The sequence below is a fragment of the Aptenodytes patagonicus genome, chromosome 2 (genome assembly GCF_965638725.1).
Source record: "Aptenodytes patagonicus chromosome 2, bAptPat1.pri.cur, whole genome shotgun sequence".
In the NCBI taxonomy this organism is placed as follows: domain Eukaryota; kingdom Metazoa; phylum Chordata; class Aves; order Sphenisciformes; family Spheniscidae; genus Aptenodytes; species Aptenodytes patagonicus.
The window spans coordinates 28,180,530-28,196,260 of NC_134950.1; the positions used below are offsets into that span (position 1 = coordinate 28,180,530).

General features: G+C 39.8%; 1 protein-coding gene across 1 annotated transcript; it reads right to left on the reverse strand.

Moving 5' to 3' along the window:
- Positions 1-2,509: 2,509 nt before the first annotated feature.
- Positions 2,510-14,662, reverse strand: OTUD6B (OTU deubiquitinase 6B). Its single transcript, XM_076329436.1, has 7 exons — positions 14,527-14,662; positions 11,396-11,550; positions 9,354-9,449; positions 7,658-7,970; positions 6,033-6,094; positions 5,247-5,353; positions 2,510-4,706 (listed from the first exon to the last, which is right to left on the reverse strand). Exons 1-7 carry the CDS (start codon positions 14,615-14,617, stop codon positions 4,622-4,624), a joined length of 909 nt encoding a protein of 302 aa, XP_076185551.1. The 5' UTR covers positions 14,618-14,662; the 3' UTR covers positions 2,510-4,621.
- Between the last annotated feature and the right edge of the window lie 1,069 nt (positions 14,663-15,731).

Genomic DNA, 15,731 nt, shown 5'->3' on the forward strand with positions numbered 1-15,731 from the left:
ATAGAATACATATGTATATAAGGAAGAATTATTAGTTTAAAATCTCCATGTCCTTAGTTTCCTGGAAAGAGTATTCAAATACCTTCCAGAATGCAATTACTGAAGTGCATCTTCATGACTTATGTAATAATTTCAAAAAAAGATACCTTGCTCAGATGTTTTCAGAAGACAACATTATTCTTCAAAAGGAAAAAAAAAAAAAGCTTTAAAAAAAATAAAATAGCATTACTCACACCTGGAAGGTTAAGTTTGTTTCTGGACAAACACAGCATCTTCAGACTGTTCATGTATCTAATCTCTTCAGATATCATGACAAAATATTTGCAGGACTGATGAAGTTCAGGGAGCCTTTGCAGAAAATGTAGCTCCCTAGGAATATTTTTTTATCTTCTTACTATTTAAGCTTATGCACTCCAATTCTTCTAATTTGTGAAGAGGATAAAGCTTTTGAATTGACACCTTGATGTATTTGTTTAATCTGGAACATAGAGACTACTTTATTTTGAATTTTACCAAACTTTTTTTTGTGTGTGAACAATTCTTTTTATGATATACCTGTTTATAATATATGGAGGCAATTCCTAACGATTTTAGTTGTATTCAAAATTACGTATATCATATGCCTCTAGTGATTAATCATAACTCATCTGCTGCTTTTATTAGTCTCTCAAAACAAAGGAATTGGTGGGTTAGTGCTCTTACTGGAGCCAAGAAAAGCACAGAAAATGCCTTCTACATTTCAGATGCTATTTTTAAGTCTGCTCAGCTACTTACATAATTAAGTAATCAACATGGGCTGCTTGTCATTCATAAATACATCCCAGGAGATCAGCTGGGAGATAGAGGAGGGCAGGTTGTGTCTTGAGGACTAAAAATAAGAAGTTGTACTTCCAACAATTCCATGGTCTATGAAAGACGGTGGCCCAAAGTGTTGTCTTGTCTACCCAAATGATGCAGATGGGACATTCTGACATCCACAGCCTTTGGGTTATCTCTGGGGCATTCAGCATTCACTCCTTTGGCATGAAGGCTGTTGCACCGCTGAAGGTGCCACTTATCCAGCACACCTATGCAGTATGTCTGATCAAGACCTCCTAGAACATACACTACGGCTTGTCTGCACTGTGACCGTATCGTCTACGAAAGAGATGCTGCTTATCTCCGCTTACTCAACTGTCCCATCAGTAAATACATAAGCTGCAAGGCGACCAGCGCTGGTGAAAGAGGAAGGTTGGAGAACCGGGCAAAATCCATAGCCCAGTACCAACTGCAAGAGGCAGTGCCCCTACCCCATCTGCCGCCAGCACATTTAGCTACGGTAACTCTCACTTTCATAATTCATAACAATATTACACTCGAGCATAACACCGCAGAGACGGGGCCACCATCCCACAGCATCAGATCCGCCCAGTCACACCACTGCCAACACCTCTTACTCCTCAAGACAGAGCAGGAGCAGGGGGGATGTGCTCTGCATAGACCTGAAATTCCAGCCTTGTTTTTTTCCTGGGGCCTGTCACAGGTCCTGTTGAACTGCCTGTTAAAAAGAGGAGACGGGAAGGACCGAGAATGGACAGGAAGCAAAAAGTGCCTCCAGTGGCAATTTTGCCTCGAGGCAAGTTAGTTGTGAAACAAATTCAGCTTTGGTGTAGTATTTTAATATATGTAAACACAACAGGTTATGAGAATTGTACAAATGTGACAGGGACGAATGCTAAACGCCGTGTGTGGCTCTGAGATGAGGCGGGCCTGTCCAGCGCCCCGGCCTACCGCCGCCACCGCTTGTTACCACGGCAACAGCCCAGCACCACCTGACTCCACCCCCAGGGGCACTGTAGCCAGGGGCACATGCCCCATACCACTCCAGGCGTTCCCTGGGGCTTCACGGCCTACCTCTGCACCCATGGCTTTCGACAACAAGCGAGTTCTTCCCTTTGAGAATATCGTACACAATTTATTGCAGACCACTGGACAGTTTCCCTCCCATTCACGTAAGCATTCCTACTGGAAACTGATCTCAATTAATCTTGTACAGAAATTTCCTAACAGCCCTTAAAAGAAACAGTGGCTGAAGAAACGGCTGTCAACGAATTGCAGATAAAAGCAAGAAAAGCTACTTAAATACACATAAGCTCAAAATAAGTAGTACTGTTTTGCGGTGAAAATGTAACCTGACAAAGACGTTAAAAGCTAAATTCTGAAAAAAAAAAAAATCTCAGTTTCACTTGGTCATTTTTATGTATGGAGAAGTTCAATAGTATTTTCAAATACAGCTTTTCAGAAGAGTTCAAGTTTAACTACTAAAACGCTGAGGATAAGTTTTGTCTAGAAACAACTTCATTTCATAAAGAGTGAAGCTTTGTCTGCTCGAATAGGAATAGTCAGTTGCTGGAGAATTCATACTACGGTAGGACCCTAAAGCCGTAAAAATTAAATGAGTAAATGTATTAATACTAGGAATTAAGAAGTGAACAATCTAAGTACAAAATAAAAAGTGACCACAACAAGATTTGCCACAAATAAACTGATTTATTACTTTTTGGCAAGTCCCATACAGCATGAGCAAGGATCTTTCACTCACTATATTAAAACATTATTTCACTTTATACAAATTGTAAACATCTTCAACAGGACAAACTGTTGGTACAGGCGTTCCACGATTCTGGCATCTTTTCTCTGTCAGTTAATCAACCAAGAATGAAAACCCAATAAACCAAAGAACTTTTTTCACAGGATATCTGTAAAATGCAGCATGTGCATTTCATAGCACGTCAATTCTAAGCAACACAGAGAAGAGTATTTCTGATTATTATTTTTAGTGAAATTCATAGTGGTATTATGATTAGAGACACTTTTTCCATACTGTTGTATCCAATTTTTTGTTTGAAATTAAAAACATAATTTCCTACAATCAAGGTAGTAAACCAAAGTCTACAGTAAGCCAGCTGCTATAAATACAGCTATATTTGCTACACTGTATCAGATAAATAAGGATGTAAAAACTCCTGGCCTGGGTAATACTTTGTTTTCTTGGCAGGCACCAGTCTAAAGAAGTCATAATTCAAGTTCTGCTTGTCCAAAGCCCCCTGCTATAATTGCCTGATTTTTCCCCCTCCCTCTCTCAAAGTGCTTTAAATCAGACATAATCTGATCCATAAAGTGAACACTTACCTCCTTTTTCTTAAGTAAGAGCAGATTTTTCTTTCTAATTTGTAAGTCCCAGGAACATCAATCTGCTGGCTAGCTTTACTGAAGGACTACAAGATGCACATTGTTAGCTCGTAATTCTCAAATCAGAGCAAATGTGTTTAAACTTGACATGAACCGCTTTTCTCCAAACCAACTCATCAGCACTAAAATACTGACAATTATCATGTTATTGACTAAGGCTTTTTTAAGAAAAAAAAACCCATCACTTCTATTGTTAAAAAACAATTGCATTACAACTTTGGTTTCAGTACGCTGCTAATTTTGGACTCACATTTACAGTGACTTGAAGACAAAAATCTACGTTTCTAATGTGAAAAGTCAAGCCATATTAAAAAAACCCCACCCTTCAAGTCTCTGTGCAAGTCTAAGGAACAATGAAAATATACTTAATTCTTCTGCAGATCGCCTTTAAAGTTACTGACAAAACCCAAGGTGGTTATTTTTACACCTGTATGCAACCAGCTGTTTTAAGCATTATGAAACATCTCACTTTAGATCATGAAGTGCTTAGATCAGCAGATCCATAAATGATGAGTTCAGATGAGTTTCACTACCTGAAGTGAGGACATTGAGGAGCTTTTTGTTTGTAAGATTTCTGTATGATCGAAATGCACAGATGAAAGACTATGAAGGATGAACAGCACAGTTAACTTGCAACAATGTCATGATGTATAGTCATAAACAACAATGCTCTTCCTACAGATTCAGTACTACGAGCAGCATCAAGTGTTCAGTTCCTATTGTCAACTGCAAAAAAAAGTGAAGTCCTCAAACCTTGGTAAAAGTCTTAGATTACTAAGTCTTTTTATTTTAAAGATTGTTCAATTCCTTCAGCCAAGCAAGATATTCTACTACTGGATTTGCCTCCAGCTCTTCTCTCTGCCCAAATAAAGAAGGGGATCTCTACTACAGTGTTAAAGCTAGATCCTGATAGAACTAAAGAAACACTGTAGAGGATATTCCATCAATCAAAATAAAATCAATTATTTTAAATGCCTTAGCTCTTCCATGATCATCAAAATCTGCCAGAAATAACGTAACAGGAACCTTCACGTAACCTTCACTCTTCAGCAGAAATGCAGATTAACCAAAACATTTACTACTCGGTATTTTCACGGCAGCATGGGATGAAGGTCTATTAAAAAAAAAATAATTTCTCATCTACACAGCCACCATTTTAGAGAAGGTCTTCTAAACATGATTAATACCAACAAGTTCAAAATACTGTTGTGTGGTTTTGGTTTGGTTTTAAATCGAGAGCTACTTCTGATTTATAGTCAAACCTTGTAGGTCTTTTTATCATTTTTAATCCATTCCATGTAGTTTTACTTTCCAGTCTGTCTGGGAATTGTCTGGAGCCCAACACATCAAGATGCAACTGTTATCTATGTGGATTTATGACTTTTGTATGCTAGCTCCCATTTTCAGTAGCAGCGTCTGTTAGAAGTTTTACAGAATTATAATGTTCTCCTAATCCATATGCATGTCTCATATACCTAAAAAAAAAAAACACGTTACAGAATTAGTGTTCAGTTTAACTAAAAGTATACATCATGCCAAACATTACAGCACTGAAAGATAGCTTAAATAAATTCAAGTTTTAGCACAGAAAATATATAAGGTCATTAAATAGGAGATTATCAATAAAGACAGTTTTTAACTCTGGTGACTTCCAGGCACAGATTGACATAAGCTTTGACAAAAAAAAAAAAAGTTTCCTACTGAATCTTCTATCAATTTCACTATTATTTTGTAATTATCTAACAGGTAAAATGACCTTGTAGCATTCTATAAAGCAGTGACTGAATCACACTTCAGACTGATTGTCAGCATTTTAAGAACTCTTAATTACAATATCTTTAAACTAAATGTGTCAATCACAAACATAATTTCTGACCTGCAAGATCATTATTCAAGCAGCATTTCAATATCACATATGTAACAGAAAATAAAAGAGCAGGTGAGAATCAAAGCTGAGCCCTCTGCTCTACAAATAAGTGCACTAATTTTAAGAAGGGATAAAATTACATACTTACACAAGTATTATTGGTTTGCCTGAATATTCTTCACCAACAATAATGGGAGGGGAATTCATTTGCACTACTTCAATAGGTGTTTGCAAAATGTGCGACAAAGCCCTTAGCTTTAAGGCATAAAAACAATTCAATAATAGGATTAAATCAAATGTAGGGAGGACAGAGGAAGACATGGCATTTAGTTTTAGCAGACATGAGTTCGGGCATAACATTTCAAATATTGTTAGAAAATAAACTTTAAAATAAGCGAAATTATTTTAACTTTTTAAACTTTAATTCAAAACAGGTTGCCTTAAATTAATCATTGTTTTGATGATACAACACAGGTAACATTGGGCTAGCTTCAGTAATTTGGCAACTCCTCTTTCATAAAACAATAAATAAGACACAAACTAAAATAAATACGTATTTTTTCAAGCTCGAGTTCTGGTTTACATTACAAAAATCTAACATCACTCTGCTCTAGTCAGCTTTCTAAGTCTGCATAATAAAATGCTTTCTTCTTAGAAAGTCTTCCCCCACTCATACTGTCAGTCTTTCTAATGATTCAGAACTACTGAATTTGTTAACTTGCATGTTGTCAGATACACCAGAACAGCAGCGCACCATCAGAAAAGCTACTAATTTGGGAAAACAATTTATAACCACAGGAGAAAGTTCTTGATAAATTATTTATGACTATGTTCCCTTATGCCTTCAGGTATTATTTCTTAAGAAGCCCTTTTTTGAAGATACATTCACCCACTTCAGAATTTCACAAATAAAAATTATCAATACAATACTTACTTCTAGCTGACCACCCCATGCAGCTGTATTCTCTATATCATCACAGTATTTTTCAAATTCCTCTGTGAGGAAAGAAAAGAAAAGACAACTTTTAGTACTTCTCTTATTTGAGAACAAGCAACTGAGGAAAAATACTCATTGTACAATGAAGAACTAGAACCTGAAAAGTCCAAACACATTATACAGGAAAATATGTATGTTCACTGAAGAGAAGGAAAGGAAAAGACGACCACCAGAGGCTAAATAAAACCCCATAACTGTTTTAGAAAGAAAAATTAAGACTGAAGACAGGAATAAAAACAAGTATGGGAATAAAAAGGAGTACAGGTTTATATTTTAAACTTTTTATTCAGGGAACTGTTAACAACAAGCATGAAATGGCATACAGTTTTCTTCCTGTTAAGTTTCAGAGGGTGTTGTTTTGAGACTCTAGAAAAGAATGTGATAGCAAGTAGTATGCTTATTTCTTATGTTGGCTAGGTGTCAGGTATGTTTTTAAAGTCTTGTAACTATATGTATTTCAACTGTTGTTTGTTGGGGTTTTTTTAATTTCCAAATTAGCTGCCTTGGTTTTAACCTCTGAAGTATTTATTCCCAATAGTTCCTTTGTTAATAGCTACATAAACCTTTTGCAGATCATGTTCTACAGAAATCAAGCTTTCAAATTTATAAATTATAATGATTCAGGCTTCTGAACCCTATGAATAGATTCTGATAAAGAAAGAACGGATTTTCTGAAGACTGCTCAGAATTGTTTTTCATACATTCCCCTTATAACAGACTTCGAGACATAAGAAAACCACAACTCCCTGCTGCTCTGCAGAACTTTATTCAGTCTTCTCTTGGGGCACATTTATCCTGTGACAATTATCTCTGTCAACATGGGAAAGACGCCTCCTTCTTCACAACAGCCCCCAGTCACCAAATGAAATCCACGGCAATAACTATTAAATGAACGTAGCTGTAAGTTAAAAATATGTATAAAGTGTTCCAGACACACAGTAAGAAATGAATAAACCACGTATTGCTCAAATAAGAAGTACGTAAATTCCATCTAACTGCATTTCCTCAGCCTACACCATTGCCCCACACTAAATGCCTTTATATTTTTTAGTTAGTCTGTTTATAAGAAAGGGCTCCAAAAGGCCTAACATAAACAGTGAAAATAAAGGGTAGAATAAGAAAAAACACCTATGCAAAATCTTATAAAAGAGATTTGCTTGAATTTCACACTCATTTTTAACAGCTTTCCTACGTAAATTGAAAACACCGATATAAAAGTTGACAAAAAGTCATCCCTAACCTGGTAGACAAGCTGTTTATAATGCAACTTAAATCATGTCCCAGAACATGACTACCAGCTAGTAACCAGCAAGTTCTGATTTTTTTTTTTTTAAATGGGGAATAATGTTTGCTAGATTACTTTAAAAAAAAAAGATAAATTACAAAGATTCAAGTGTACCAAGTTTCATAGCGGACCATAATCCTGTGTTCCATAGAACACAGCCAAACCAACAAAGTAACAAACACCATAATGGATTAGTCCCAACCAGCTGTAACTGAGATCAAGAATTATCAGAAATAATTATAACAGTTTTTAAAATCTCTTATGCCCCAAGTCTTACCTCTGCTATACATGTTTCCAGTACTAGGGTTTGTAAGAAATGGCAGGAAGTCATCAAAGTGACTTTGCATATACTTTGCTGTTTGGTTCCTCAGAGCTGCAACAGTCCAGGAATTTTGGCGGTCCTTGAGCTGATCTTCAATAGCTCTGTACATGCAATGGCCATCTGAAGGGATCTGTTTAATCTCTAAGTGTCTTGCTGCCAACAGGGAGGCAAGTTTCTGACTTTCAAGATGTCTAGCACCTGTTAAATTTTCTATCTCAGCTTCAGCTATCCTTTCTTCTCTTTCTTTCTCCAAGGCAGCTTTTTTTTCCTTAGATTAAACACACATAAAAATTACATCAATTGTTAAAATTTAGAAGATACCTGTACAGTTCTTGGCTTAGTGCTTGCTTCTAACTCTACACGGTTTCTAAGTACATTCATATCTGTGAAACGTGACCAATATATCCAATATATCCTAACTGCCTCTGACACCCGAAATTATGTCACAGGAGAAGTCTTAATTATATCAACATGCAAAATAACACTTTACAACACCCGTACAAAGCCTAGTAATAGTAGTCATTTCTTCAGGATCACCTATTTCACCACACTGGCAAACAACTCAAGTATGAGAATTCTAATTAAACAACAGAAAATATTGCTCTTTCATAGTAAGTGTGAGATCTACCACTTACGCATATGATTGCATAACGGAGCTCATGTCACGAAACTGAAACTCCCTCAGGCTAGGTACTATACATCATAAAAGACTGCTCCTAACCTGAAGGACGGATAAGAATGCATACAGAGAATACTAGAGGGGATGTAATAATACAAAACATACAAAGCATTCTGTAAAACTAATTTTTAAGTTTACGCTTGAGTTAACAAGGGAATAAGAGTCAAAGTAAACGAGCAAATAAAAAAGGAAGCAGTACAGAGAATGGTCTTTTCCCTTTCCCACTTAAAATTCACCACAAATCAAGACCAGACTGGTTTAGGCGACCACCATATAGGAAAACTAGCCTACAGTTTCTAGTTTGCCTAGACATGGTGCGATGAATTAAGAACATCCTTTTATCATGTTTGTTACAAGGCAGCTCTGCAGTAGTGATCGTGTAACAGGGGATGGACTCTGCAATAAAGCAGTGCTCCTCCAGCCCTGAACCAACATTCATGCAGGTACAATGAGAATGTTAATCCATTGCAATGTAACATCTGAAGCTTAACAAGATTTAACCCCAACGGCCTGGACACCAGGTAGTGTTTCTTAACAACTCAAAAATTTACGGGAATTTCAGTATTAATGTTCTTTTGTTAAATGTTTAAGTTCTACTACTTGCATATTTTCCACGTAGTATTTTACATTATTTTAATTCAATTACTTTATTTCTTCATTAATGTTTTTAGTGAAATTCTTTTAAAATCATTTGCTTTACATAATTCGTTTTTTCTGGCTCCCATCTCCTGACCTATTCTGATTCCCAGCTCATGGCTGAGGGTAAAAAAAGTACAACTATTTATAAAATGCTTACATATCTCTAGGTAGCAGCTTTACAGATTTTCAAGGCACCCAGTAGGTACAGCATCAATACTGAATTAGCCAGGTAAAGTCCCCTGCAAAATTGTTTAACTTTGGTTATTACGGTTAAGTTTAAGAGAATATAACTTCAATCAAATATTTGTAAAATTTTTAAATGTTAAGTCATACCCGCCTCTTCTGTGCTTTTGATATTCGAGGATGCTGACTCTGTTGCTCTACTCCTTCAAGCTCTAAATTTGCAACCCCATCAGCTATAGAATCTGTCTAAAAAGAAAAAAAAAATGTTAAATGTTCTTATTAGTATAAATGATAATTGAGATGTGCATTTCCTGAAACAGTTTTAAGTTCTGTTCCTAGGTAATTTCCAGGTTATATTTATGAAGTTTAACCACAGAGATCTGGGTATAGCACAGAACCCATCAAAGGCAAAAGTAAACCATTTCACAGCCCAAACCACTGTCATGCATTTTATTACTTTTTCTGTAGTCTCAACAAAGAGACAGTTATGAACTGCGCATCTCAAATTTAATCTGTATGTTCTCTTGCAAGCTTCCACACTGAAGTGTGAACACTGCTTACTGGCTGAAAGGGAAAGTTTTCCTCACCATACCAGCCGACTGAAGTACCGAAACGGCCATTATCAAGTTCTGCGACAATTAAAGCAGGAGAATGCTCCACCTTCCATACCAAAGCATAAAGAAAAAGCAGTTGGAAGAGGCAGGGAGTTGACACTTCTCAAGAAAAATGGCAAAGCTAACCCCATAACAGTATGAACTAGATGTCACCCTTGGAAGCCTGGACATGTTTCAATCTGAATAAAAAAGCTGAGAAGTGAAAGAAACCATACATCTCAAAACAAAATCCTCTCAGGCAAAGCTATGTCCAGGGCAAGGATTTTAGCTTGAAAGGTCCTCCATCGTAAAGTTTTGACAGCTCATTTAGCAAAATAAAACAAACTCTTGAAACTAATCTAAGATACAGGTAAATAGAAGCATTATGTTTAATGTTTATGCATTAATCATCTGCTTAAGCATCTGACTAAAAACTACTACAAAAGATTGTGATAGGGTCATAACTCTTGCAACTGAAAACTTTTTTCCACAAGGATTCTCAGCAGATGCTTCTTAATCAAGTCTATTTCCCTAAAAGTCACTCAGGAATGTTTTCACTCTCATTTTCAAACAAAAGTACATTCTGCTTAACTCTTTGTTAGGTCACTAATCAGAAAACACCTAGTCCAGAAAGCATCAGGCAGACAGGTTTTCATTTGTTTCTTTAAAAGATTTAAACAGCCAAAAGACACACACTGTTATGGAAACACTTAAGGAGATGTATAAGCATGGAGCATTAGCATCATTCACAGATCACTATTGCACCAATTTAGCCATAAGCTCTATTTCCATTTAGGTAGGAGAAAGTATATGAACAGGCGTACTTGCACAAATGGTCCTTAAATTCAGGCATGTGACACAAATAGAGTTCTTTTCAGTACTGGATATACAGAATTAAGTCTATGGATTTCACTACGACAGAAGTTTCCAACGCTCTACTTATTAAGTGCTAAAGCATAGGTGAATTTTTCTATGTCACACAAGTATTTAATAGTACCTAGTTTACTCAGGTGGTCATATTTCCTGCAGCTAAATTTGAATAATGCTAAGCCTCGGTTAAAAATTAAGTCGTTTGCCATCAAACAGCAAACTGGAAGCATTTAAGTATGTAGCTATGTTGCCAACATGGCAGCACAGTAGCATTTAAGAAGACAATTCTCATCATCACAGAAAGTGTCTTCTTACAAAAAGGTCAGTTACATTGTTGACAGAATTGCAAGACAAAAGACACTGCATCAGTCAAATGCCTATTGAAGGCCAACAATACTCTAGTAGTCTACATAAGATAATTAGAGTGACAATATAACAGGAGCTTAAAAAAAAATTCTTCAAGACAACTGAGCTACTAACGTAGCCCTAAGAGCAAAACCAAATGCTGCTCAACAACAATAAAACCCCACAGTTAAATGCCCCTTTAGCATTTAACTGCAATGTTCACCCACCATAACAGCTGAATCTTTCCAAAGATGAAAGAGTTAGCAATACTGCGAGGAAAAGGAGAAATACTTTGAAGTGTTACTTCATTATAATTTTTAAAAGTTAAAGAAGCCCTAACACAAATTGTATCTGTACAACCGCAGCTAAAGTTAAGGCACCTACCTTATTCTGCTCAGGTGAAACTTCCTTCAGCTGCTTTAATTCCTCCTTGTGCTTCTGTTCAAGTTCTGCCTCTAGTTTGGCAACTTCATCAGCCAGCTGTTTTCGTCTCTTTTTATCATTCTTGGGAACAGCATTTTTCATGCCTTGAATTTTTGCTGTTGGAGAAGTGTAATAAAACATTACCTCTAAATATATACTCCACAGTCATTGTAGAAAAGAGAACTGCAAGTCATACAGAAAAAAAATTTACAAGTATCAATGTATCGGTATGTTTTAACAGCTTAGCTATGAGACTGCCCATTATGATCATCACATTTTAAAGCAGCTATATTTTTCTTAAAGGATGCAAACGTTACATCTAAAGAAGAGAAAAACTTGTGCCAGGTTACTATTATAAATACTTATGAACTTCATCAACACAGCAGACCTCAGCCTGCTGCCTTCAAAAAGATTATTTGGGCATTGAGATCTCAAATGCTGTCACAGGAAGGATGTGTAAAGTTTTAATCACACAAGTAGCAGATTAAAAGTAAAAACAGAGTTTATCTGTCCTTAAAATAAAGTTTCTAAAAGCAAAATGGGTATTCAAGAAGAAAAAAAAACCTCACATTTGCTTAAGTTCCGTAAGTATTTTTAGGCTGTAAGTCAAGGCTCCACTTCTCAAATCACAGAATAGTTTGGTTAGAAAGGATGTCCGGAGGTCACCTAGTCCAACCTCCTGCTCAAAGCAGGGCTGAATTCAAAGCTACATCAGGTTATGTTAATTCAGATTGATCTGGAATTTATTCAGATGACTGTGCAAAGTCTCCAGGGATGAACATTCCACAACCTTTCTGAACAGTTTTTTCCAATGTTTAACCATTCTTGTTATGAAAATATTTTCCCTTTTTCCTCCCATGAGGAATGTTCTTGTTACCACTTTCAGCCATTGTCTCTAGACCGTTCTCTATGCTTTACTTTGAAAGTCTGGCTCCATCCATTACGCAGTGGAAACTACAACCAGATCCCCCATAGTCTTCTTTTCTTCTCCAGGCTGAACAAACACAGCTTCCGCAGCCTGTGCTCTTATATGCTGGCCCTTGTCAATTCTGTATTCACTGTTTTAGAGTTACAGCACCAATTCATTAACACCCTGCTTGCTATTCATCATCTGTACATTTTCCTGTCCTTCACCCTTGACTGACACAATTGAGCTGAAGATGATGGCGATGATAATGAGTTTTCAAAGGAGGCAGCAAGAATGCTCATGCTGAAAGATTTATGTTAAGCATTCAGCCTCACAGATGAATCAGCAGAGTTTGACAGACAGAAAAGCAGTTTTGTTCATAAAAATTAACATAATGGGGGAGAAGGAAATCCGGGACTTAACAGGCAAACACAAATACACACAGAGAGTATATAGGGGGTGGTGGAGACAAGGATCATCAACTGGAGGAGATGCTGGATTTTCAGAGACTTAGATGCACCTTATGTTAATTCTTATGAACAAAATGCTTTGCTATCTGTCAAACTGTTAATCATTGCACCTTTCAGGAATGTATTTTTCAAGTGGGAAAATGTGTGTCTATAGGTCACCTGCCTCTCCTAACTGGGAAGGCTGGGGCTCTGTCTTCTGCATACCCCTCCCACCTTTAGGTAGCGAAGGATTGCAGTTACATACCCCCTTTCTCCTTTAGCCTGGAGAAAAGGAGGCTGAGGGGAGACCTCATCGCTCTCTACAACTCCCTGAAAGGAGGTTGTAGTGAGGTGGGTGTCGGTCTCTTCTCCCAAGTAACTAGCGATAGGACGAGAGGAAATGGCCTCAAGTTGCGCCAGGGGAGGTCTAGATTGGACATAGGGAAAAATTTCTTTACTGAAAGAGTGGTTAAACATTGGACCAGGCTGCCCAGGGAAGTAGTTGAGTCACCATCCCTGGACGAATTTAAAAGACGAGTAGATGAGGCACTTAGGGACATGGTTTAGTGGGCATGGTGGTGTTGGGTCGATGGTTGGACTCGATGATCTTAGAGGTCTTTTCCAACCTCTATGATTCTATGATTCTCTAGGTGGAAATCCTCAGCCTCTCCCAATCAATGTGCCATGTGCTCCAGCCACCTAATCACAATGCTTAATTCCTACCCTTCTTTTCAATTTCAACCAAATTTGAGGGAGGAAGAGGCATCTTAAAACATTAAGTTCCTATAGATTTAATAACAATATGTAGCCCAATAGTATCTCTCCTCTTCTTTAACCCTCTAACTGATAAAAGGCTGCAGATTGGCCTATTTCATTAGATACCAAAAAAGCCAAACAAGGAAAAGGCTATATCAATATACCAGCAATGAGAAAGGCTTAACAAAAAGGTTACAAACAACTATAAAACTCAACTCAGCAGAATCCAGCTAACAGAACTGCTTTAATTATATTAATCTACTGTAATAGGGTAGGTAATATGTGGCTCATGAACGTTTCGTCTATAGCACCGTGAGACCACAGAGGTCTTCTACTGTAGATACTTTACTGTGGCTAGGCAGAATGCGAAAGTTCATTTTAGATCAGCTGCACTTGGAACAAAGAAACGTAGCTGCCTGGGCAGCAAGGACCCTTACGCAGGCTTTACAATCTAAAATGCCTTACAAAAACACACCTCCTCTAACTTAAAAGTAGCAAAACGTTAACGCAATGTTAGCGGTCTAGCCTTACGTTACGGCTCTCAAGCAACCAGGCTCCCAAGATCACAGTAAGGCGAACTCAGCAGACCGCCTGCATGACAAGAACCGCACCTAGCAGCAAAGCGTGGCTTTCACACCTCTGCCAAGACGCAACATTCTCATTACCGACGCCCTCTTCCCCTTGCGAAGGCAGTGCGAGGGCTGCTCCCTCCTCTCCCAAAGCCCTGCCGTGGCGAACGCGCCCACCCCCCTCCCTCCCGCCCCCTCCAAGCTTCTCCCGCTGCCGTCCGGGGCTTCCAGCTTCGCTTCCGCGGAGCGTCCTGCAGGGGAAGGCCGAGAGCAGGACGCCGAGCCCGCCCCGCGCCTCTCCGCCACCTCCCCCGGCGAGGCGGGCGCCTGAGGGAGTGGCTCTGCGCTCCCCTCCCCCACTCCCGAGCCTTCTCCCCCGCCCGCCCTTCACCGGGCCATGGCGTCCCTCACCCTGGAGCTCCCGCTTCTCCTTGCGCTGCCGCTTCACCAGCTGCTGCAGCGGCCCGTCAGCCCCCGGCTCCTCGTCCCCGGAGCCCTCCATGGGCGCCCGGAGGCCCGCGCCCGCGGGACGCCCTCACCCCGCGGCGGCGGCGGCGCGCGTGACCCCCGACCCCGGCGCGAGGCGGGAGCTCGCCGCGCTTCCGGCAGCACCGCCCCTCCTGGCCACGCCCACCGCCCGCTCGGCCGCCGCTTCAGCGTTGAGGGAGGCCGGCGGCGCGGCCCGGCCCGGCCCGGCCCTCCCCTCCCGCGCCCCCTGCGGCTTCCCCTCCCGATGGGGCTCCTCCGTGTGCTGCCTGCCGCCCTCCGGGCCGGTCGGCTTCCGTGTCGCCGCCGCTCCTCCCCGTCTCCTGGGGCCGCCCCGTGCGCCCCGCCGGCGGGGAAGGCGGCCTCTGCCCCCGCTCCTGAGCCCGCACGTTACGGGCCGTGAGCTCGGGTGGTAGCGGGAAAGGGAAGCATTTCTTTTGTTCTCGGGTGGCGAGAGCGCGAGAACAGCGGGGGGGAAAGGCCGTTTTTACGGGGAAGGCGGCCCCCCGCCTCACTTCTGTCCTCGGACGTAACTGCGGAGCTACTTGCTCGTTATCTCCTGCCCAGTAAAGGACTTGTATGGACATGTCTTCACTCAGAAAAAATGGTACGTTTAGCTCAACTAGAGGTGACTCCTGTTAAAGAGGAAGGCTAGAGGCGAGAAAGGAATTGGTTAGGGTTTTTACGTGATTTACCACTTTAGGGAAAAAAATCACTTAACCTGCTCGCTTCTGTGCAAAATACACGGTGCGTATGTGTGCGTGAGTTTTTTACCTGAAGTTACTTAAAGCTAAAAAATAACCCAGAAAGCCTCGCAGTTTTCCAAGTTGTGATGCTCGTGATTTGTGTCTCCTCACCACTGTGAAATTATGTCTCATAAAGTGTTACATTTTTATCACAGTAAATTCCAAACTTAGTGGTTGAGGTCAGATCGCCACCTCAACATGGGAACTACAAATTCTTGTTGAGTGCTAATGTCACCGAAAATCGGGAATGAAACTCCTTAACACTGGGTGTATTACAAGAGCAGGCATTACTTTATTCGGTGCCGGGTGCATGGGGGATCTCTCCGCTTAGCATGCACACCATATGTTGCATCAACCATCCCTTATGTGGTTCGATATACATAT

Bases quoted from the DNA above. Each gene is read 5' to 3' on its own strand.
- OTUD6B (XM_076329436.1), bottom strand. From the start codon at position 14,617: ATGGAGGGCTCCGGGGACGAGGAGCCGGGGGCTGACGGGCCGCTGCAG. The intron at 11,551-14,526 runs GTGAGGGACGCC...CTTCTCCAACAG, and splicing joins GGAGAAGCGGGAGCTCCAGG to CAAAAATTCAAGGCATGAAA. The intron at 9,450-11,395 runs GTAGGTGCCTTA...TTTTCTTTTTAG, and splicing joins TTTCACCTGAGCAGAATAAG to ACAGATTCTATAGCTGATGG.